At 54.2% G+C, this 25,198-nt stretch overlaps 1 protein-coding gene across 1 annotated transcript in view; it reads right to left on the reverse strand.

The window, feature by feature from the left end:
- The window catches only part of Mgat5b (alpha-1,6-mannosylglycoprotein 6-beta-N-acetylglucosaminyltransferase B), a 65,611-nt gene extending 42,575 nt beyond the window's left edge, over positions 1 to 23,036 (reverse strand). Inside the window, exons 1-3 of the mRNA XM_032913070.1 lie at positions 22,886 to 23,036; positions 19,071 to 19,183; positions 10,374 to 10,521 (exon numbers count right to left, since the gene is read on the reverse strand). Of these exons, the coding sequence (XP_032768961.1) occupies positions 10,374 to 10,521; positions 19,071 to 19,183; positions 22,886 to 22,953 (329 nt within the window). The 5' untranslated portion in view covers positions 22,954 to 23,036. The remainder of the gene's footprint in view (positions 1 to 10,373; positions 10,522 to 19,070; positions 19,184 to 22,885) is intronic.
- Between the last annotated feature and the right edge of the window lie 2,162 nt (positions 23,037 to 25,198).

Genomic DNA, 25,198 nt, shown 5'->3' on the forward strand with positions numbered 1-25,198 from the left:
CAGACAGACAGACACAGACACAGAGAGACACAGAGAGAGAGACAGAGAGATACACAAATACAGACACAAACACACATACACAGACATATATACTCAGAGACACTTACACACACATAAACACAGACACACAGACACAGACACAAATAGACACACAAGCACACACACACACATACACACAAACACATAAAGACAGAAACAAATACACGGTTACACACAGACATACATGGAGACATACACACAGACACACACAGACACACACACAGACACACACACACACACATGCACACTGCTGCTGCTTCTGCTGCTTAAACTCTGCTTATTCCTGTTCAAGTACTTGGTTTGCATGGATCCCTGGCATGGAAAAGGTATGAAGGGTCTTCCCAACCCACACCCACCTGGGCATGCAAACCTCGCCTCTCACAGGCTGGGTGAGCTGCCTACCAGAGAAGTAGTTGCCCTGGGGAGCAAACCGCCATGTCAGGACACCATCCTCTCTTCCCTTCACCTAATAAGGAGCACAGAGAGCGACAGAGAGCTAAGAAGTTCCAAAGGCTGATTGTGCCCATCTTCCATACCAGCCAGGGACAGGACAGCATCGGTCGGATGAGTGCTGCTTTCCCTTCCCAAAGTCTGGGATTACAGGCATGCACCACCATGTCTGGTGTACGTGATGCTGGGGACGGACCCAGGCCTGAAGTGACCGGAAGAGGTGGCCCAGCACACAGGTTGAGATGTGGGGAGCCCCGGCATGCAAGGCTGTGGTGACTCCGTGTCTACCAGGTCAATCTGCTGACACACAGGGCTGCCAACACCACCCTGAGGACTCCTGTCAGGAATGGAGGTTCACAGGGTTGGAAAGGGCCAAGCGGCTCACATAGCGACCAGTCAGACATTCTGGCAGTTGAGACATGCAGCCCAGCTCACCGCCACAAAGCCACCTTCGGTAGGTATCTCTCCATCTGCCTTCCCAGAACCCCATCATTCCCCATGCTACAGGGCCTGCCTGAGCTCCCCAGCAGGATGGCTTTCATACAGAGACCAACCCTGACAGTGTGAACCCGCGCCCAGAGACCCATCAATGTAGGCCGAGTAGCATCTTTCTCCCCAAACTCACATTCTCCGATAACGTTGGAAGGCGCCCTATTTGAGATCAGGGAAGGTCAGGCCTTGCTGGATTAGGGGTAACACTAAATCCAATAACTGTTGCCTTGCCAAGAGATCACCGGATAAGGTACAGGAATGCTGTCCTCCAGGTATGGCATGGCATCACCCTGAGCCACTGAGACCTACAGCACAAGACTTACACAGCCATTCTTTAATGTCTCCCCCTAAGAGAGGCTGACCCTCACCGGAGCCCTAGCCTTTCACTTGCTCCTGACCCTCGCGGTCGGGCATGGTCTTGAGGGCGCACATAGAGAAGTTTAGGGACTCCAGAGATGTAGTTTTTGTGTGCCGTCACCTATGCTGGTGTGGGCTTCTTCAATGAGACAGCTGCTGTTGTCACCCTTGTCTTCCTATACATAGCTCCATGCTGCAGTTGGACAGACGTGTTTGCTCTGTGCGTGCTCTACCTGTGTCAAATAGGTATTCCTGTGTGTCTCTCGGCAGAAGCTGAGGGACAAGTGGGCTTTCAAGGGATACAGGCCAGGAAGTGCCAAGGTCAGCTCTGAGCTGCTGTGCCAGGATCCAGCCCTGGAGGACACCCTGGCTTCAGACATCAGCCCCAGAACTGGGAGGGAGTACATGCGAAACGTCAGTTGTTTTCTGCCCCCGTGACTTGTAGCTGCCCCACAACATAAACCCAATGACCTTCTGCTGAGCAGAGAAAGCTGCTTTCGCTCCTTTTAGGTGTCAGGCTCCAGCGGTTGAGAAGTTCCCTTCCCTCTGACTAAACTCAAGCGTCATCCTACGGCCACGGTGGCTCCCACTGGGGGACAGAGGGGTCGGCTGACCTTCGATCCTATTAGATTATTGGGAACAGTGAAGCAGTAAGGAGAGGGCCTCCTGGCTTCCTCTTGCGGCAGGGCTACTCTAGGAGGTTGGGTTACATAACCCCTGCACACTCAGCAAACAAACGCAAAGTCCCTTGGAGAATTCACACTGAAGCAGAACGGGAACGCTGCGGTATAGAGTGGGATTGAACCTGTGTCCTCGAGCATGGCAGGCAAATGCTCTACCACTATACCAACCTCCCCGAGCCCTCTTGACATGCTTTTCCTCCCTAATTAAGCAGATGCCCTGTCCCTCAGAGGAAGTCGTGAAGGTTCAGGCACAGAGGAAAACACTGAACTTTTCTGGAGGACTCAGCAACTCTTCTACAATAAGTGGTTGTGGGTTTTTTTTTTTTTCCTGTTTGCATAAAACATATCGCCAGCACGGGCTTTAAATAGTGCCGTGGCGTCTGTCAGACTTAACAAGCTCCAGTCATTCCAAACAAAATGGCTGGGCGTCACTATTATTAAACTGGACTTAACATTCACACAGCACTTTCTGTTTCCAAATAATACACGATTAGACTCCTCACGCTGAGCCGCTTTTCTACAAATGGCATCAAAGCAGGGTCTGAAGCCTCCGCACCCAGATGTGTGACATGGGAAATACCTGAGTTGGAAAGAAAAGGGGGCGGAGTGCAATCGGTAGAGGGCTCGCCTCCTGCGCACAAACCCTGGGTCTGATCCCCACATAAACTGGGCACAGGGGCATGCCGTAACCCGAACGCTTAGGACGTGGAGGCAGGAGGATCGGAAGTTCAAAGTCGGGGGCTGGTGAGATGGCTCACCCATCAGCTGCTCTTCCAGAGGTCCTGAGTTCAAATCCCAGCACCCACATGGTGGCTCACAACCATCTGTGATGAGATCTGATGCCCTCTTCAGGCAGACGGATATAAGAGCGCTCATACATTAAATAAAATTTTAAAAAAATCAAAGTCATCCTCAGCTATATAGATAGTCGAAGGCTGGGATAAATGAGACAGAGACGAACAGACGGACAGACAGACAGACCGTCTCATCCCTGCAAGCAGGAGGTGCCACAAAGTAGATTTGAGACAGGCAGGAATGTACCACGACACTCAGCAGAGGCCACACTCAGTAAAGCCAGGACTGAAGAAAAGGCCATCTATCTGGTACGGGAGTGAAACCCTTGAGGTACAACCACCCCGCCAAATGCAGGCGGCAAAAGCCAAACCTGTTCTAAGGGTTTTCTTGGAAACAACCTCACTGTGCCCCCAGGGCCATCAGCAGGATTTCCTCCAGCTGGAGCAGTGACCCTGAGCCCTTTGATCCTCATAGCATGTTTCCTTTCCTTCTCTTCCCCTCTTGAGGTGTTTGCATGGACAGAGAGCCAGTCGTGAACCAGGACCAGCCTGGACAGTGAGGGAGTGGGGAAGGGGCAGCTCCAGGGAAGCAACACAGGCAGTGTGTGAGGGGAGGTTGTGGGGGGACACCTAGATGGGAATCCATGGAGCAGGGGGCTTTCTCAGTACCCGCTCAGCCTGGCCTAGAGTCACAGGACCCTTTCCAAGCCCACCCCGGACAAATGTGGCAGTTACTCCATTGCCCTGGCTCTATTGTACAGGCAAAGCAGGCTGGCTCAGCCCCCTCCGGCTTTGTGACCAGGAGCAGCCCTAGCTCTATTTGAGCCCTTCTATCCCTCCTCTGTAGCCAGGCTGTTGCCAGGCTGTTGGTGAAGAGAGAGGTCTGCCAGCGTCCTTTGAGGGTGACTTTGCCCATGGCCAACCATCACCACCCCTCAGCTTTACCCATGCTACTGTGATTCAGCTCCACCTCACATGTGGTCCTGAATGGAAAAGGCCCCGGCACATCAAGACAGATCAGCAGGCCCAAACTTGTTACAGAGCTCCCCCTGTGGGCACTGTGACCTCAAGACGCTGTTCAGGGCCCCAAGTTCTAGGAGAGGCTCCCCCAATCCTGCCATCTGCCCCCTTATTTTAGAGCTCAGACTGGGAAATGTCCCACAATTGATAAAGGGACTTTTTCCTGGGTTCACACATCAGGCAAGGGATAGGGGAGGTCAGGAGGATCCTGACTACAGTGCCCTGTGCCAGTCCTGACTGCTTCCCTCCGCATCTACCAGATACACGGAGGCTAAGGACCGCTACACCATCCTCCATTCCTACATGCCAGTATCTATCTACACCAAACATCCAGGCCTCACTCAAGAAATGGCGAATGCTGGCCCAGGCTGACTGACACCAGCCTGTGTTGCCAACACTAACACTGAGAGCTGCTCTAGGGTACCCCAGCAGATAGGTAACATCGCAGGTCTGTCACTCCTGGTACTCTGGGGAACCCCAGTCCGGGGTGTATACTGTTCTCCACAACTTCCAGAACCAAGCAGGGAATTCTGACATCTGCAGTCCCTAGAACACCCTCAACTCCTTCCAGGCCTGTCCCCAACAAGGCCCCTAAAGGCACGGCCCCACAAGGTCATCAATTCCAGCCCAGTCCCCTTACCCCAGAGGTGGCACACTAGACCGCCTGGAGAAGGAGGTTTAATTCTAAGTTGCTCTGTGATTTACGAGGGTTACATTCAATTAACAGGAGCATCGATTTCCCCACAGCTGGCCAGCAAGCTCTCTGGGAATAATTGTATTATGAAACAAAGTGCTTTCAAAACACAGAAACCTACATGTCTAGGTGCTTGCAGAAGTATACAGTGATGTATACACACACACACATGCAAACACAAGATGTGGGAAACAGATGCCCTGTGCCTCCCTGCATCTCACACACGGTATGCGACATGAGACGCCCCTTGTAGTGTGACCTTTCCTCCTCTTGACTCCACTCACTCCAGCCTCAGCCCCTGTCATCCACCTCAGCCTCAGTCCCTGCTGTAATGAGTCTGGAGGTTGCAAACAGATGGTGTGAGATTGACCCATCTCTCTCTCGGTGGGAAGAGAAAGGACAATTCACCCCAACGCCTAAAATAAGCTCGTCAACTTGACAGGCTCTAGAGTCACCTAGGAGACAGGCTTGTAGGCACGTCTCCTACATAGGGAGTTTTTAGACTGGGTTAACTGAGGTGGGAGACCCACCCAACCCATCGCATGGGCCCGGGTCGTCACCGAATAAAATGAGAAATCGTGCCAAACACCAGCAAACCTCTCTCTGCTTCCTGACTCAACATGGCCAGCAGCCTTACCCTCCTGAGGCCACGCCTTCTCCTCAGTGATGGACAGTACCCTCCAACTGCAAGCCACAATAAGCCCTTGTTCCCTTAAGTTACTTTCCTTGGGTACATTGTCACAGCAGTGAGAAATGTAACTATGTAACTAATACGCTGGGTGAGGGCTGGCCACTGTTAGGTTCTGCTCTGCAAACTTCCCACCTCAGCACCACAGCAGGAAGGACCCAGAGTCGCCTGAACCTCCCCCTACCCCCACCCCCCCGTGATGCCCGCTGGCCCTCGGCCTTGGTCACCTGTCCCTTCCCTGGCTTTGGCTCCTTGCAGGTTACCTTGAACCTGCTCTGTCCTCACCCTGACCCAATGAGGGTCTGCTCCTCAGGTGGTCTAGCTGGCTCCTGACATCACCATTATCTCGTAGTCCCTCCCTGCCAGCCTGGCCCCTCTCCAGCCCTAAAGAAGACCAGCTTTGGGTGTTTTACCAAAATGTCTTCCTGTCATTGAGCTTCCTGTCAAACCCAAACCCAGAGCCTCGTCCAGCACATGACTTGGGAAGAACAGGACCCATCTTGTAAAGTTGAGATTGAAACACCCCCACTTTGCACTCAGCCAGAAACCACAGGAGGCTGACCTCCCTGTGGCTGCAGTTCCTGAGCCCCAACCTCCACATAGCCACCAACACAGTTGAAAAAAAAAAAAAAAAGAGAGCGTTATTTCCCCCAACGAGAATGTGGCTGTATCTTCTTCCTGCACTTTAAGCCGAATTCTCCACACTTATGCTATGGCTCTATTTATAACCACAGTTTCCCACGTTGACAGTCACATCCTAGCATCCAGGGCTGTACACAGTGGCACACACCTGTAACCTTAAAACCGTCTTTTCCATGTGCCAAGCAGGAAGCCCCTCCCCATAGGGTCACCTCAGGGGCGCAGCCAGCTCAGGCGCCACCCCCCACGACCCGGGGCCAGACCAGGCACAGGGTGCGGAGCTGCTGCCTAATTATTCCCCATCCAGTCCCTCACTGCTTCTTGGGTACCCTTCCCCCACTCTGGAGTCCTCAGCCCGGACTCCGCGGACCTAGGGAACAGTCAAGAGACAGATGTACTTGAACGCGGCCAGCCGCCAACTTCAGAGCTGTCCGCCGCTGAAGCGCCTGATGGGAAATTCAAAGATCGTAGCTATTTGGCTGAGGGATGCATAATACAGTGGTGTTTGCCTCAAAGCTGCCTTCCTAATTATGTTTTCCTAGGCTAAAATAGCAAATTCGCTTTCCCCAAGGACACACCAGCCACCGTGGAAAGCAAGACGCTTAGAAGCTTCCAGAAGGGCAGGAGGAGGGCAGCTCCAGGTAATTCTAGGAGGGCTTCTGCAGGGCGCCCCCTGTAGCTCTGGCGAGTTAATCATGGTTAACCCCCGGTGGCTGGGGTGGGATGGGACTGGTGGATGTGAGCACAGATTCCCATGAGCCCTGGCGCACTCCCACCTCTCTCCCTGGGTCCCAAAGCCACGGTGTCCCTGCAATTTATAGCTCTTGCCTGTGGAGTTTGATGGGCTCCGCTGGTCATGATGGATGGCTGCTATTTCCCCGAGATAGAACTTGGAGGTGGCTCGCGCTCCCCCACCCGCAGGGCTCCCTCCTTCCCCGGGAGCAGATGAAGGGCAAGGAGTGCAGGGAGGGGTAGGCCAGCTTCGGAAGAAGCCATTCAGTGAATGTGCAGTCTGCCGCCAAACTGGATCCCTGGACCGTTGACTGTGCAGCTCATTGAGCAGGGGCCGTGGGGGAGGGGTCTGCCCCCTGAAAATCGCACCTGTGGCCTGCGGCTGTTCCTGGACCTAGGCAGAAGATGGGGCTGAGCCACAAGGCAGGAGAGGGACAGGGGCCTGAGGGGACACAAAAGGTGATGGAGTCTACACGGAAAACTGCTTCGTGTTGTGGAGCCCAAGGAAACCGGGCACCTTAGCCCCCTTCTCCTTCCCAGCAGCCTCTCTGCTTCTGCCCTTGCCAATGAATAATCCATTTTTTTACACAGCAGTCAGCGATATATTTTTAAATAAATCCATTCAACCCTGAATCTCAGCACATATACACACGCACAAAAAAATTAAATTTAAATTTGAAAATCCAGGCTGGTGAGATGGTTCGGCAGGCAGAGATGCCTGGCCCCAATCCTGAGAGCCGGAGTTAGATCCCTGGACCTGACAGAAGAAGAGAACGGATCCCACAAGCTGTGCTCCGACCTTCACACATGCCATGGCGCCTGCACACACACACACACACACACACACACACACACACACACACACACACCACACACAAATTAAAAATAAATTTTAAAAGGGAAAAAAATAGGTAAACCCAGTGAGGGAGGCCTGGTGGTGCATACCCATGATCCCTGTGCTCAGAGGTAGAGACAGAAGGCTCAGAAGTTCAAGCGATCCTCCGGTACATATCTAATTTAAGGCTACATATCTAATTTAAGGATACCCTGCACTACATGAGACCCTGTCTCAAAACATGCAAACTATGGGTTGGGGAGGTGGCTCCGTGGAGAAAGCCATTACAGCACAGCCATGGGGCCCAGTGTTGGGCCCCCAGAACCTACGTAGATCCCTGTGGGATCACCTGTAATGCCAGCACAGGGGAGGCAGAAACAGGTCCCCAAGGCAAGATGGCTAGACAGACTAGTGGGCCAGTGCTCGAGGTTCAGAGAGAGACCCCACCTCAATAAATAAAGCAGAAAACAATCAAGAGAGGCACCCCGGGTCCTCCAAACGCCTGCATACACTCCTGCAGCCTCACACGCGTGTGCAACCCATACACACAAAAGCACACGCTGTGCATACACAGCACACACACAAGCAGACATCGAAAACAGCACGTTTAAACATGTAAATAAACAAACAAGTAAACTGAAGAGCTGCCCATGTGACCTGCTCCGGCTGGCCTTTCCCTCACTCACCTCTCCCCGCTGCATCAGCCTCCATATTGCCTCTCTGCTTCAACACGCTAACCCCAGGGCCTTTGCACTCACTGCTCTCCGTACTTCGGCCCCCTTCTCCTGGCTTCTCGCAGCTGGCTCCGCCCCTCCTACTCGCCCACCGGCCAATCCTTTGGAGCCTGCGCCAGTGTCCGAGATGATCCCATGTGCTCCCTCTTATGGGATGTCGCGGGCCTCTCCACACAGGCTCCTTACTTTCGCTCTTGGTAACCCCGACACCCAGCTCTCTCCTTTATTATGTTTGATGCTAACTCTTAAGCGGCCTCAGCTCTAAGTAGGGAACCGGTACCAAGGAGGCAGAGTTTGCTGTAGTGGGGGAGAGGGAAGAAATAACTCTGTGGCAGGCACTGCACAGGATGCCTGCCTGAAGCCCTGGTCCCAGCACAGTAATGTTAGTATGGCCGCCCTCTAAACCGGAGCCCAGGGGTCAGGGAGTGGCTCAGTGCTTTCCCAGCATGCACGAGGCGCTGGTTCCATCCCCAGCACCATAGCAACCAGGTGTAGTGTAGTGCGTGACTACAATCCCATCACTCCTGGAGTAGAGGTAGAAGGATTTTACAAGTTCAGGGTTACCCTCTACAGAGTGAGTTTGAGGCAGCTTGGGGCTACATAGACCATGTCTAGAAAAGAAAGGAAGAAAAGAAAGGAAAGAAAGGAAAGAAAGAAAGAAAGAAAGAAAGAAGAAGAAGAAAGAAAGGAAGGAAGGAAGGAAGGAAGGAAGGAGAGAAAAGGAGAAACCTCTCAGAGCAGAGTACAAACTAACAAAGGTTTTCTTTCCTGGTTTGCAAATCACAAAGATTTAAAGTCCCACAGAGGGTGAAGGTGACTTGGTGGATAAGTACTTGCTTCTAAGCCTAACGGTTGGAGCTGGATCCCAGGACCCAAATGGTGGAAGGGAGAGAACTGACCCCTACGAGCTGCCCTCTAATCTCCACATGTGTGTCATGCATGCATTTATGCACACCCACAATAAAATAAGTAAAATGTTCAGTCCCTGGTGATCGAACAACAAACCTAAGCCCCACACGGCTGCGACAGGTGAGCTGCGGGACAGGTCTAGTGCCTCCTAGTGGTACAATTTTGACTGCCTCTGTTTCCCTCTCTGCAGAGTGGCTGTGGATTCCTGATGTGTGACTGTCGTCGAGGTGACACCATGAGATATTCAGCGTTGTAAGTTAAATTCCCCTGGACATGTAGCTGATGACCTCCATCCGGGTACCCAGGGTGTTTGCCCAATTGGCCAGGCAGGTTTGGGGATGACCCGTGAACAGGCAAGCTAAATGGCAGGGAGCTCCATACCACTCCAAAGAAGCACATTGTGTCCCAATTCACTCAGAGGGGGATCCCACTAGCAACCCCCCGCCTCAGCACTCGGTAGGCAGAAGCAGGAAGACTGTAAGTTCAAGGCCATCTGGGCCATCTGGCCAGACAGCACTTCGACAGACAGACAGACACAAGCACTTACACATACACAACACACACACAGACATACACACCCACAGATAGACACAGGTATTCACACACGTGCACATTCAAGCTTGTGAGCACATGTGCACAAACACACACACACACACACACACACACACACACACCCAGAAGGGTAGAGAAGACAAGTGTGCCCACTGTGCCTTTATATGGATGTGATAAGTGTGCGTAACAGAACTTGGAGTGGGGAAATCTTAGCTCTAGGTGTGAACTGCTTGCCTCCAGGGAGAAGCAGTTAAAGGGCCCTTCAGTTTTCACCTGAGGTACTTTATTTAATGAGGACAAAAGACAGTCTACGAGGAGACAAAACGTTAATGGTTGTTGAGCCTGGGAGGGGGGGAATCCGCATTCTGGATGCATTTTTCACCTTTTTGTGTGGGATGAGAGAGGTGGGGCGGGGGAGGGGGGAGGAGAAGAGAGGGGGTGAGAGAGCAGGAATACGGGGACCAGGATGCTCTGCAGAGCCAGGAGCCCCTGTGATCTTCCTGCTCCTGCCTCCCAAGGCAGCAGCGCACTGTACCCCAGTTTGGATAGGTGCTGGGATTTGAACTCAGGCCCTCTTGCTTGAGCAGCAAGTGTTTTTACACACTGGGCCATCTCCCCAGCCCTGTTATTTTGTCAGTTCTACTTTACCAGAAAAGGGGACTTTGGCTGAGCTCTAAAGGTGCATATGAGGCTATGCTGGGCCTCAGCACCCCAGGGGCACCCTGAGCTCTGTGCCCTCCCCCACCTCTCCTCACCTGTCCGCAGCTAAGTGCGCGACACTGGCAGCCCGGTGCAGCTCACTGCTATTCTCCAGCCTGGCCAGCATGTCCATCCTCTTCATCATCAGCTCCAGCAGGTCGCTCATCTTGCGGAGGGCGCCGCGGGACTCAGGGCCGCCTGGCACTGTAGGCAGAATGTGAGCATTGTCAGGGGCAGTCACACTCCCACCACACCTTCATCTCCCCAAGCCACCTCACAGGAGGAGTGAGGCAGTGTCTCTCCTGCCCATTCGCCCTGGAGGACGGGACCCCTTTCGGTTGCTGGTGGAAGAGACCAATCTGTTGGGCTAACCTCCTCCCTCCCTCCCTGCTGGGTGACCTGACAGGCTTTTGCTATCTCTCTGGCTTCTGATTTGTAGACTGTGTGGAGAATTTCTAGGTCTAACCTCTGGGGGTCCTGAGCATCAGGGGTCTGTGTGGGCTGGGAAGGCCCCCGCAGGAGAAGGGGAAGCATAGAACCCTCGTGCCTTGCATGAGCCAGGAACCCCAGTCAGATTTCCACAGGCGTGGCTTTGTCCACTGGTAGGGCTCTCAGACCTTCTCTGTGCTTGATTCTTGTGTGATTCTGATACTGGGTCAGCCTGTGCTCTGGGACCCGGATGCTGCTTCTTGTCTCAGCCACACCCAGTCTCTAAGCCCTGCGTTCCCATCCTGTTTTCTTGAGCCTCTCTAGGAAATGGCAATGCTCTTGTCCTGAGCTACAGGTCCCTTCACGGTGAATTGCTCACACCCTTTGAGTCCCTCAAACCCTGCTGGGCTGGCCCTGTGAAGTTGAAGCTAGAGAGAAGCACCCAAGTTCCCCAGCATCTCCTTTCTGATCCCCACCCCCACCCCCTATCCTCCCATCCCCCCCTACACAATCCCCCCCACCATCTGAGACGCCCCATGTGAGACCGTCCTTGCCTAACGAAGAACAGCCTGCTCCACCTTAGGCTGGAAAGCCACCTCATGGCAAGGACCAACTCCGCTTCTCCCCTTCTCCTTTATGATTAAACCTCTGTGCCCCACCTGTAACCTTCGCTACACATGGTTCTGGACCACCCATTCCAGGAAAGACAATCGTGACTTTGTTTCAAAAAGTGTAATAACCCTCTTGCAATCCTACTTTTGTTTCAAACGGTTATTTTGACCACCTCTGACTACCTTAGGATGACTTCCAGATGTTATGGCTACCTGGTTATGACCACCTGGCAGCCATGTTTGTCTCAGGAGATGTTAGGACTAACTACTTTTTTTAAAGATTTATTTATTTTATTCATATGAGTACACAGTAGCTGTCTTCAGACACACCAGAAGAAGGCATCGGATCCCATTACAGACGGTTGTGAGCCACATGTGGTTGCTGGGAATTGAACTCCGGACCTCTGGAAGAGCAGTTGGTGCTCTTAACTGCTGAGCCATCTCTCCAGCCCCAGGACTAACTCCTTATGCTTGTGCTCTGCTCCTGTAATTCCTCCTGTTTTGCTCTCCAAGTCCCTATTTGGAAGCCCCCCTACCCCTGAGCTATAGATATCTTGTCTTCCTCACATCCAATGCTGACTTCTAGAACCCCGCCTTAGAGGGAGGCAGTCCATGCACACACACACCACACACACTCTCACATACACACACACCACACACACTCACATACACCACACACACACACTAACACACACTCACATGCACACCACACACTCACACACACACATACCACACACACTCTCACATACACACACACTAACACACACGTACACATACACACTCATTCACACACCACACACACGCTCACACACACCACACACACACTCACATACACCACACACAACTCACATACACCACACACACACTAACACACACATACACACTCACACACAAACCACACACACACTCATGCACCACACACACACACACACACACACACACACACACTCACACACACACACATTCAGTTTGTGTTAGTTAATTGCTTGCTTTAATTCATTTGGCCATGATGATTTGGGTCAGTGCTCTTTCTCCTCCTGTCTTTGGGATCAACACTTGTCTCTCCAATTCTGTGTTGTTGAACATTCTAGACAGCCACACAGGCCCCAGGCTGCTCCACTCCAGGCATTAAAGTGAACCATTCCACTCCCTCCAAACTTCCAGAGTTAAGTTCTCAACCAATGAATGAAGTCCAGCAAGATGCTACCCACATGCTTCCAGACTACCCGGCCAAGGGGTATCAACTCTTGGGCTCAAGAGAGTCCATTGTGGAAACGAGGAAGAGGTGGGAAGGACAGAGCCCACTGGCATCCTGCACTGCTGCAGCCTGGCCCTACCTGGGAGCCAGAGGGGTGTGGGGCGATCCTGGGTCAGCCCACCTTGGACAACAGGAGCTATGGCAATTATGGTCTGTTAGTTACTGGGTGCTGGCCATGTTCTGGCACTTTCCATCTGTCCCAGGTGCTGACAGCTGCAAGTCTGGCCTATGTGTAAGAAAATGCAGAGAGCCAACAGCAACTGCTTCTCAGAAAGAAGATGACAGAATGTCCCCTGCAGCCTCCAGGGGAGAAGCAATGCTGGGGAGGAGACACATGGAGTCTCACCTCCTTCTGCTACCAAACCCTTTAGACAGAGGGGAAGTCAACCTTCCGCTCTTGGCCTCAACGGCCCTAACGCAAGAGAAGAATATATATCAGGGCCTTTCTGCAGCCCAGCATCCCATGCCGGCAGCAAGAGCCACTGAGGGGAGGAGAAGCAGAGGAGGGAGACGGAAGAGAGACAGACTGACGGAAGAGAGACAGACTGACGGTGACGAGCCAGCAGAGGAAGGGGAGCCGTGTGGCCTGTGTCACAAGAGGTACTCGGGACTAGTACCTTCTCCATCTGCCTGCTTCCCCACATGACCCGAGGCCCCTCTGGCTGGGCTCCACCACCAGCAGAGCTGCCTGAACTCAGAAGGAGGCCACAGGAGCCAGGAGGGATCTCTCACAGATCCCTCCAAGATAAAGCGATATCTGCCCTTTCTATTAAGGTCCCAATCACAGAATGAGACACAATCCCACCAAATTTCACAAGAAGCAGGGGGAACCCATCGGCTTGTTGGGCTTCCTCGTAGAGCACAGGTGAGGAGTTACTAACAAGAGTGTAGGTGACCTCCCACATAGGACACTCCTGAAAAGCCTTTACCCAACAGGGATGAAGACTTCCCAGGAACAGCCCCCCTTGTTTCTCCCTCATCTGACTCTAGTTCCCTCCCAAGGCAGAGTCACACACAGCAGCCATCAGGGAGAGGCTGGGCACTCGGGTAAGGGTCTCATGACCTTCCTCACCCCTCCATGACGATGAAACCTGCCAACGAGCCCAGATGGGACGGTCCCTTTGGCAAGGTGATGCAGCTGAAATTCCCAAGGTGCTGGTTGCTTGGCTCCGAGGACGGTGACTCAGAACAGCATCAGAGCCAGAGGACCTGTGTCCTCTGGAGTTGTATCCCTAGCTCTGAAGGAAAACCAATGGAAGGAGAAGGGAGGAGAGAGGGAGCAGAGGAAGATGAGGAAGGAAACGGAGGTGTCTCTGGGATAGTACGGATGGGTGGGAGACGGGGCGAAGGAAAGAAGGAAGAGAAGGAGGGAAGGAGAGAGAGGAGGGGAGGAAGGAGGAAGTGGGGGTGGATGAAATGAGGGAGGACGTGATTTCTCCTGCCTCTCAGTAAGAGAAACAGCAAAAGGCCTCCCCATCCCAAGAAGGTGGACTTGTTCTGGTTTTCTCTTGTGGAGTTAAGACACGGCGGCCAAGTGACGAACCACTGAGCTACATCCTGAGTCCCCAGAGTCTGGAGGCGTCTCACAACAGCCTCCGATAAATCAACCTTGCCACACCTGCTGCCGTGCCCATCCAGGGCCACTCGGATGCAGTCTGTGAGTTGGTTAATAGCAGCTCCAACGGGACAGAGGCAGCGGCTCCTCTCCCGGGCTCGCAGAGCCCAGCCATCACTCAAACACGTCTCCACCTTGACCGCGCCTGCCCTGTTAACCCAGCGCCCAAGTAGTGCCTGGCACACCCGCGAGTGGACAGTGCAAGTTCTGACCTGGCTACTGTCCTGCAAAACCCCAGGCTACCATCTGTACTGTAGGTGTCTGAAGGGTGTTGTCTTGTGCAAGGCACGTCCTGCTCAGCCTTCCCGGGCTGCCCCAGTGAGCCACAGTTCATAGCTTCGTCTGTGTGAGTCCCTTCCCCCAAAGGAGCAGGGTGGAAAAGAAAAATCACCCCAGAGCTGGGGCTTGCCTTCCTGAGCATAGGACTGAGCACTGGAGCCTGAAGCCAGCTCGGCCCCCAGGGCCTGGTTTGCAGGTCAGCAAGAGCAAGGCCACGCCTTGACTTCCCTGGCGGTGCTTCTGGAGAGAGCCACCAGCTCCTCTGCCCGGCCCAGGCTTCTTTGCCCCTCCTCGCTGCCCTCATCTTCCCTCAGAGGCTCCGTCATATCCCAGGGGCCACTGGGAGACCAAGCCAGCAGCTTCATAGAGTCTGAGGAATAACACAGGGGCCTGGCCCAGGCCGCAGTAAATATCAAAGCTTTGGCTCCAGCCTTGTTCTGCCACTGACCCAAATGGGAATGGTTCGCTTCCTTCTCTTGGCCTCAGTTTCCCCTTGGGTAAAATGGGGAGCGGGGTCTGGAGCTGTTGAATTTTGTAACTTCTATCCTCTTGTCTCCTCCCCGCATCTTGAGAAATTGGGGTCCCGGGAAATGAAGGGGAGGGGGAGAGGAGAGAAGGAAATAGAAAGGGAGAGAAAACAGGTGAGCCCCCTAAAACTAGAAAAGGGGGGAGTGGGATGAGCCCCAGGCTGGCAGCAGAACCTACCAAGGAGCATGTCACCTTTGTCCCCTGGCCCTCGGGCGGGCCTGGGCACAGCAGGTCCTCTCAGCAGACAGAGGTAAGTGACTGCAGAGTCACAGGGGAGACAATTTCCTGGCACATCCCGGAAAGAGAAAGGGGAGCGGGCCTAAGAAGGACCCAGGGAGACTCCAACGCAGGGGCAACAGAGTGTGTGTGTGTGTGGTGTGTGTGTGTGTGTGTGTGTGTGTGTGTGTGTGTTTCTTCTTCCTGCTAACAATGGAGGAGTCTGAATCTGTCTGCTGTGCCAGGCAGTGAGTGGTCTGAAGCTCCTGTCCAATGGCTCCCTTGTTCTTTGTCCCCATGCGGCTGGCACACACACACACAGGCTTTTTTTTGGACAAGGGATTTTTATAAGAACGGGTGTCCTTCCTCCCCAGAGTCAGTCATGAGAGGAGACTTACGCTGGTTCCTTTGCTGAAGGAAGACGTTGGGAAGAGATGCCCAGGGAAATATAGGTCACCCCACACACACGAGTCTCTGAAGACACTTGGGGGTGGAGGCTCTCCACAGCAGGATTAATAAGGTTTTCTTGTGGAATACTTTTGTCAGCAGGAGGTGTCACCCCAAAACTGGAGGACTTGGGCACATGCAAGTGGCCACTGCCCAGGTTTCATTGTGACTTTGATTGAGGGGGCAGACCCAGTTCAGATGGCCCTTGAGGCTCACTCCTGTTTCCAAACCAAGGAAGATTCCTCCCCTGTCTCCTGGGACTCAGAAGTGCCTCCCTCCCTCTGCAAAAGCCCTAAGGCGTCTCTCCACCCGCCTGAGAAGCTCATTATTTTTTTGCTCAGGAAATACCTAAAGATAAAGCCAGCCATAGGTACCAAAGAGGGGAGAGGGCCAGGAGGTAGATCTTCCCCAAGTGACTCAGCTCAGAGGCCGCCACTGGTCCCAGGACTATCAGCAAAGCAAGCTGACCTGACTTCCCCCAGTCATTTCAACTGAATTGAAATGCACTTACTATGAGGTCCCAGCAGTAAGTCTAGGAGCTAACACACGCTCCCCGCTGATTTCCATATAAACGAGGAAGGCTGAGATGCTGCAGATATGAATGGACCCCACATTTAGAGAGGGGTGTTTTTTTATTACCACCTGAGGCCAGCTAGTCTCTCTCCTCCCCAGACCCCCTCTCTGTGGCTCTGTTTCTCGTGTATCTCATGCCCTGGGCTCTACCCTTTCCTTTGATCAAGCCTCACCCGCCAGAGAAGGGAGCCCTCCCTGGATTTGCAGAGGAGGCTGGGACCAGGTGTCTGGACAGCTGGAAAAATGCTTGCATTTCAGTTCCTGCACAGGATAAACGCTGCAGACCCGGCTGAGGCAGAACTGTGGGCTCTGGGCTGCAGAGACCAGGGCAGGCCCTAGCAGGCCAAATGGGTCTTTTCCTCTACTTGTTATCCCTCTACTCCAAACGGCCAGCCTCCAAGAGACATCCACAGAACCTGGAGCATCCTCCACTCAATCTATGGCCTGGGGCCGGGGTGGTCCAGCAAAGCTAGGACACAATGATCATCTCAGGGCAGACGCAAGCAGTTGAGCCAGCAGCTGCCTATATCTGCAAGGAAACCTGCTCCCTCCGGCCTGCTCAGGTCTGACTCCGTGAGAAGCAAGCAGGGGCCTCATCAGGAGGAACTAGGCTGGGCCTCGCTGAGTAGGACGGCCAAAGCTCTTCCCTCCTAAACCAAAGCCCACCTTCGCCAGGTGACTTTTTTCTAAACCTCAGGGGGTTTGTCCCTGTGTCCCCAAACTAGAGCACTTTCTCCTGAAGAATAAACTGGCCCAGAGAAGGTGCCTCCCACAGCCACACCAGAGATGTTAGAGACTGGAAGGACACATGATGAGAGGTCCGGAAACTGGGCCTGTTGCTCATGGTCTAGCTGCACGAACTGGGGATGTGCTCTGTGTCTTAAACTTCAGTTTTAAAATGTTAGGCACAGGGGCTGAAGAGATGGCTCAGGGGTTAAGAGCACCAACTGCTCTTCCAGAGGTCCTGAGTTCAATTCCCAGCAACTAATGGTGGTTCACAACCATCTGTAATGGGATCTGATGCCCTCTTCTGGTGTGTCTGAAGACAGAGACAGTGTACCACACACATGAAATAAATAAATACCTGCATACACACACACACACACACACACACACACACTTCTCTAGTGTAACATACTGCATGTATTACCTAGGGGGTTCTCTCTGTTCTATGGTACAAGATCTAGGGCTTGAACTAGATCCTTCCCAAAGCCAAGACAGGGCAGGGGCCATGAGGTAGGAGTATTTTCTTGGCCCATAACCCTTCAAAGGGATGAGCAGAAGACCCAGGGCCCAGGCACAATCTCCCTTCCTGAAATGTCTTTATCGTCACCCACCAGACTCCTGCACTTTCTGGAGGTCTAGTTTCTCGAAGCCCAGACAGATATAGCCAACGTCTAAGGACCTCTCAGAGCATTTCCGGCAAGCCTCATGTTTCCTCCACAAGGAGCCTTCCCAACTGCCCCACCCCCTCTTTAACCCCAACCCCTGAGCATCTTCTGTGTAGAGACCCACACACCTCGTGGGTCCTCCTGCTCCCCCCAACCCCCTCCCTAGAGCAGCCTCCTTCCCCATACACAGCACATACACTAAATGTGCATGGGAGCTTCACTCTGTGGTCACAGCACAGGATCCCCTCTCCAGGTGTCTTAACACAGGCTCATGGCCACCCTGGAGAAGCAGAGCCCGCTTATCAGATGGGGACCCAAGGCTCAGATACTGCAGGGTCTCTGGAAGTCGGACAAGTTATGCTTGGCTAGAACGGCCACTGATGGTATGAGCAGGCTTCTGAGAGCTTTTGCGAGTTTAAAGACTCGTGCGAAGCCAATGCACCGGAGGATGGCTACCAGATGGCACAGTAAGCACCACTCAGAGAGAGCCCACTTGAGCGGACAACCTGCGCCTCTCAGGATGCCTACGGGGCTCGTCACCAGGAACCAAGAACCTGGCAAGCTGGAGGAGGTTTCCAAGAGAGACTCTCTAGACAGGCAGAAATCTCACAACACCAAATAGCTCCCGAGACCTTGCTTGCCTCAGTCTCCCCTCCGTGCCCTGCTCCCTGTTCACACTACTGACTCAAAGGGGCCCTGTGGCACACTACGTGGGACCCAGGTATTTGTCTGCTCCCAGTAGCTCTGTAGGAGGGGCAAGGCTGAGGATTCCTAGTTATCTTCAAGCCATGTGACAGCAAGTACAGTGCTAGTGGTTTCTGCACACCGGCCCATTCGGCCCCGCGTCGGAGAGGGTCTTCACTCTCTCCCCTGCCCTCTCCCCTTCTCTGTAACTTAAGAATGTGGCAACCGTCCACAGCCAGAAACTAGGGATGCAGGTTCCAGCCTGTCTGGTCCAAAATCCCACACTCTGCACCTCCATTCCACAACTAGCAAGCATCATGGGGGCCAAAGACAGAGAAGGACCAGGGGAGACCAGCATCCCAGACGGGAACCATGTGATGTGAGCCCTTTGTGAGCCTGTCCCCTACCACAGCCTTACCCGGTGGAAAACACACAACATGGGTCTCAAAGAGACAGGTGCTGCATTCAAACACGCCAACCCAGGAGCCCGTCTGACCCTTCAAGGTCCTCCTTCTTGGCCTGAGAATCCTTGTGGCATGTGTAGGACCAGAGCCCGAGCAGCGGTACGTCACAGTGCAAACTCAGGACTCCCTTCTCTTACACATTTACACGTTCAGAGGCCAAGGTCCAAGAAAACCCGCTAAAGGGGCTGAGCTCAGAGGCCCCACCCCTTTGACGAGAAGATTCATATTTCTTGTTGGCTCCCCTTGCCCTCGAGATACCTTCTGTGCGGATGGTGAAGGGTGAGTCCCCCAGGCGCCGGGCAGAGAACTGGCCTCCCAAAGATGTCATCAGAAAGCAGAGAGTAAAGAAGCCAATACCCAGGACAAACAGCCTGCAGGGAGAGAGGAACAGAGAGGGTCAGCAGAACACACAGCAATCCAGTGTCCGAGGAAAGGCACGAAAATGTTCTGAGCTTGAGCGAGCGAGCCGGGTGAGGTAGCTGCAGGAGGCTCGGAAGTTCAAGGCCATTCTCAGCTACATAGCTAGTTCTAGCCCAGCTTGGACTAAATTGAGATCTCAAGTCAACGAAGAATCAGCAAGCGAGAGGCGGGAGCTTGGGGATGATGGAAGAACCAAGGGCGGGGCGGGGTGAGCTCCAGGGCCCAGGAGGTTCCAGTTCAACAGGACAAAGGAATTGACCACATAAGAAATAGTAAGAATTTGCACATAGGTAGAAATCTGAGCAGGGCCAGCCTCAAGATAGAGACCAGCTCATCTGGAGTAGCAAGTCCCCAAACTTCGGTGCATGGATCAGCGCTGGCTCCCAAGAACGATTAGAAGCGGATGTCTTGGGGCTAGGGGTATAGCTCAATGATAGAGCATTTGGCTAGCATACACTAGAGACTAGGTCCAGTCTCCATCAGGCACAGGAAGTAATACGAGAGGTGGGAAGGAGAGAGGATATTACAGGTCCTCCCTCTTAGATTTAATGATGGGACAGGGCAGGCCATCTGCTTTAACTGGCTCCCCAGTGACTCTGGTCCACACTCACATGTGAAAAACACCGCTTCGGACTGAACAGCGAGGCCCCCCTGGCTCCCATCAATCACCTGGGCCACCCTTGGCACTGTGCACACAGCCTCAGCCATCTGCCATGAGTTCACTTGTCCTCCTAGGGTACCACATGCCCACCCCCCATCACTCTCAGGTAATACAGTCTCAAGGCAGGGCTGCTTCCCCTACACACACACACACACACACACACACACACACACACACACACACACACGCACGCACTCACTCGCTGTGCCCACTCTCCCCACAGCCTTCTCTATCAGTCACACACATCCTGACTTGTCAACCTGCACCACCGAGGAGTAAGGACATCTTCCCACCCAGGCATGGAGTGTCACACACGTGTGCCTGCAGTCATGCAGGGAGGGGGAGCAGGCCAAAACATGACATCATGCATTCTTTCAATGCACAGTCATTATCTAAGAGGTGCCAGACGCTCAAGTAACCTGAAGTGACAGCTGGAACCCGGGCTCAGCGTCCCAGCACCAAGCTCAGCCAGACCCAGTGCTCCATGCTGGGCTCTAAACAAGAATGAGCTGCGGCAGGCAAGGGCAGAGGAGGTTCTGAGACCCCTAATTCATCAGACGACTTGATGAGCCAGCAGAGGTGAAAGGGGACCCTCCCTTACCTCCAGGTCAGAGTGAGGTACCCCACCTGATATAGAACCAGGATAACCAAGGAGGGCCCCAAAAGTCATGCCAGGTGCTTCCACCTGCCCCACCCCCACTATGTCCCCCACCCTGGGGCCTTTTTGATGTCTTTCTGCAAGACCTGCTTTACACGTTTTAATCTTCATTATTTTAAACCGGCAGAGTGGTGTTTAATTAAAATTTGGTCCATTAAGGGAGACACATAATTGCCAAAGAAAAGAAGGAACAAAACAAATTCCGAGCCAGTATTTAACGGAAGCTGTCAGAAACTGAGTCAGCCGGGACTCAGAGGTCCCAAGAGCTGCCTCGGGGGACAGCCAGGCCCCTGGTTTGTGGGGGGGATCATGGTAAGATACAGTAGGAAAGATGGAAACTTCTCTTACTTGGAGGAACCTTACTGAATCCCTCTAAGCCCAGATTGGGGTTCAGAGCACGCTCAGGGAGATCTTGTGGGAGACTGCTATCATCTTCTCAGCCTCAGGACAAAAAAGGGGGGCTTTTCGAGTTCCAGTCTCTCAACCCCCACTCTATCTCAGCCATAGGATTGTATTAGGATTGGAGACATAGGATGCTTGACACGAGAAAGGTTTACATCCTCAGCCTGGACTTTGAAGTCCCAGTACACCACCTCAGCATCTCTCTCTACCAGTTACCAGGCCTGGGGTTCAGGGACCCCCAAAATCAGTAGCTGGTCACTTATAGTGGTCTCATCCATACAGGCAACATCTCAGGGACACCTACAAAATAAAGGCCCTGCCAGGAGTTCGGCTAGAGACAGCATCCCACACCTCCCTGGGGATAAATGAAGTTAGGATGATGTAATCAGAGGGCTGCCCCTAGTCTCCAATCTAAAGTTCTGAGGGGACCTGAAAAAGACGGGTAGCTATGGGTCTCCACCAGGAGGTGAAGTTGAAGGACTGGAAGGAGTTGCTACTGCTTTGGGAATCCTGTCTTCTGGTACACAGGACAGAAGCCCGGCTCAGGGCTCAGGGCGCTGTCTGTGGTGCTGGAGACCGCTACAATCATCACACCAGGTCCGACTCAGAAGCTGGGCTTCCAGCAGGCTGATGGAGCTGACTTGGGATCTGAGACCAGTCAGAACCCTCGCAAGTTGCCCAACAGGGCAGGAACCCAGTATATCTCTGAAGAGCCACAGTCTTTCCCTGGGGACCATAGGCCAGGGATTTCTGAGACACTCCAAACCCTGCCTCAGTCCTCCGGCTCTACAGACCTTAGCATCCACACAGACAACCTGACTGCTGCTGCCCCAGAGCCTGCTGTCTCAGCCCCAGAAACCGGTCCAGCATGCTGATGTCAAGAGCCAGGTGGGCCACATCTCTCCACCCCCAACCCAGCTGGGTACAGGAGATTGTCTGGAGGCACCAGGGATCAACCCAGAGCCTGGGAGGAAAGCCAGCACCTGCCTTAAGGTTTAGGGACCGGACTCCACCTGTGGTCTAGTTCCAAGTCCCATCCCCTCTATGGTGTCCACCTCTCCTCGGTGTCTTCTGGGGCCCAGTTGCCAAACAAGGCAATACTCCAACCTCCACCCCCACCCCCAGACACCTATCACCCTCTCCCCAGCCTGGCTTCTGGGCCTACCTCTGATGGAGTCTGGGAGAGGAAGTAGGGTCCCTTCCTGGACCAACAGGTCCCAGTGAGTCTCTCTCACAACTACACCCCTGCCTGGCCAGGACTGTCCACAGGAAGGGAAGGGGAGTGAGGCGTCCGTGTTTCAGGCACCTGCTATGCCTGTCTAGCCTGTTGGGGTCCGTGGTTGGGAGCAGAAAGAGTCCTTGCCCCACTTTTGGGGGACGTTCCTGTCAGACCCAGATTTGTCCCCCACCAGGAAGATGAATGAGACACAGGGGGCGGGAGGAAGTGGGATGGACTAGGCAGAGATTGGGCAGGCCGACCTAGGAGACAGGCAGGACACCAGGGTGCACCCCACAGTAACTTTGCAGCTCAGATAGGACCGAGGAGATATAAAAAGACCTCAAGGGCAGGAAAGGGACTTGCTGGCTGGGGACACTTTGGAGCTCAGGACCTTGATCTTGCTGTTTCTGACCCCATCCATGTTCACCTCTTTATACCTGATATCGTCCCAATCTTGGTCAGCTCAAGAAAGGTCCAGAACACACACACACACACACACACACACACACACACACACACACACACACACACACACACACACACACACACACATCTAATTCCGTTCCCCGTGCCCATGGCCCTCATCGAGAATAGACTACAAACCTCCTCTGACACCCGAACTTGCACCCCTGGGAGGATCGACCTCGCCTAGCTCCCCACGACCCCCACTGGGAGGTCTTGACCTCCCTGAGCCAACCAGTAGAGAACTTTACCGAAAGGGTCTCAGGGTGACCAGGCATCTTCTGACCATTATCTTCCCATCGGGGTTGACTGTGATCATTGTTCAAACTTGTCTGGGCGAGAAGCCGTGGGCGAGGCCGGACGCACCGTCCTGGGCCCCGCTCTAGCTGCCTCGGGAACCGGGAAGCCGCTGCGGGCCAAGCCGGGGGGGTCGCAGAGCCGAGGGCGCGCGGGCACCGTGGCTTCGCCGCTCTGCAGCCCCTGCTCTGGGGACGGCGCAGCCTGGGCGCACAGGGCAGGGGTTCGGCGAGAGCTCCGGGCCGGGCGGTCTCTGTGTCTCCGCCCTCCCGCTTCACATTTTGGGGGAAGGCGAGGCGCGCCCCCAGATCGCCGGCCGCGCGTCTGCCTGCTAGGCTCGCTGGCTGGGCGGGACGGCGCCGCGGCGCGCAGACGGGCTTCCCGCGGCGGGCGCCCTCATTCCCGGGACCCGCGCCTTCGGAGCCGGCTAGAGGCGGCCCCAGGCCCGCACCCGGGCCCCCCGCACCTTCCGGCCGCGCCGCTCTGCAGCCGCGCGCCGCGCCGCGCCCATGGCTTTGGGGAGGGACCTCTGCGCGCTCGCCTGGCCTCGCCCTCGCCCGCCCGCTCGACCGCTCGACCGCTCGCTCAGCCGTCCGCGCTCCGGGCTCTGGGCTCCGGGCTCCGGGTCCCGCGCGGCGCTACAACCCGAGGCGCCGCATTGTTCCCTCTGAGGAGGCGGCCCGGGAGCGGCCTCGCGCTTCCTCGGCGCCTGGGCGCCATCTGGTGGCCGAGGTCTCACCGCATTCCCTCTCCAGGCTGTGCGAGGAGGAGGGGGACCCGAGCGCCGGAGCCATGGTCCTGCGCCCCTCCCTGAACCATGTAACTTCCCAGGGCATCCAGAACCCGGAGAGCCAAGACCGCTCCGGTAACTGCAAAGTGCAGGGAAAGATGGACGCGGAGAGGGGACCCTTGTCCTGCGGGCCACGAGCCACCTCCCCACCCCCAGGAGCTTTTGTACCTATGGTTTCTCACCCGCTGATTCTCTCGGCAACACCCATCCACCCTGAGAAACTCCCCAAGTCCTCCCACTTCTCACTTGTCTATAATAAACTGGGGCTGTGGCATTCATGTCAGGGAACCGTCAGCTGTATGCCTGAGGTCTAGCCTCGGATCCTCTTAATCACTATGTTCTAACGGACTTTCTATTATACAACTAGTGACCAAAAAGTGACTGTCCTGTCACTTCCTCACTTAGAGTTGATGTGGTTTCGGTCTTGACAGCCAGGAATGAAATTATCACCCAGGCTTGTGGCAGCTGGAGGCACCCAGACATGAGGCGTGATTTAGAGGCCCAGCAGAGATCCCATCGCCCTCAAACATTTCCTTAGCCAGCCCGCTGGAGTGCTCAAATTTCCCTCCGCTATCCATCACTCTTAAGCTGGGCACGGTCAGCCTGCCCTTGCTCAATGCAAATGTGCTACCTAGCTGAGGGAACCCATCAATTCGCCAACACCGATTTATCGCCCGTTTTCTCACTGGCGGGGAGGAAGGCAAATAGATAACAGACCTCAGGACAGGTGAACGAGGGTGGAGACGCTGACAAAGCAGACGCCGCTGGTAAGGAAAGGCTCAAAGGAGGGGGTGGCCGGCTGCGAAGGGTCTGGGGCTGCCAGGGTGGTTGGATGGGACCAGGTTAAGAAGGAAGAGAATACAGGTGTCCTAATTAGGTTTCTGTCTATTGCTGAGATAAACACCCTGACCAAAAGCAACTTGGGGGGGGGAAGGCTTTGCTTGGCTAATACTTTCACATTGCAGTCAGTCATGAAGGGAAGTCAGGGCAGGAACTCAAAGCAGGAACCTGGAGGCAGAGCTGACAAGGAGGTGGTGGGGGAGTGCTGCTTACTGACTGGCTCTCGGAGGCTCCTCTCTCTGCTTTCTACACCGCCCACCCGCCCACCCGGAAGCACCTGCCCAGAGCAGCACCATCACAGAGGGTTGGGAGCTCCTGCATTATTAATCAAGAAAATCCCCACGGGCTTGGCTGTAGGCTGATCTGATAGATGCATTTTCTAAACTGGTAACTCTTGCTTGGGTCAACAACAATAGCAACAAAAAAATCTAACCCGAGCAAAGAAAGGGCTTTCTCCTGAGCTGTGGAGAGCCCCCCCCCGTGGGGCCCCCCTGAGCCCCACCATCTTTATACTCAGTACCGAAGGTTTGGGGCACTTTCTGGCAAGAGTCATGCCTGTCTGGTCTTGGGTAGCATGGGTCAAGTCTGAGCGCCTTAAGGCCATGACGGCTGTGCTAGCTTTTCCAAGTCAAGAATG

The sequence above is a fragment of the Rattus rattus genome, chromosome 9, assembly GCF_011064425.1.
Source record: "Rattus rattus isolate New Zealand chromosome 9, Rrattus_CSIRO_v1, whole genome shotgun sequence".
NCBI classification, from domain to species: Eukaryota; Metazoa; Chordata; class Mammalia; order Rodentia; family Muridae; genus Rattus; species Rattus rattus.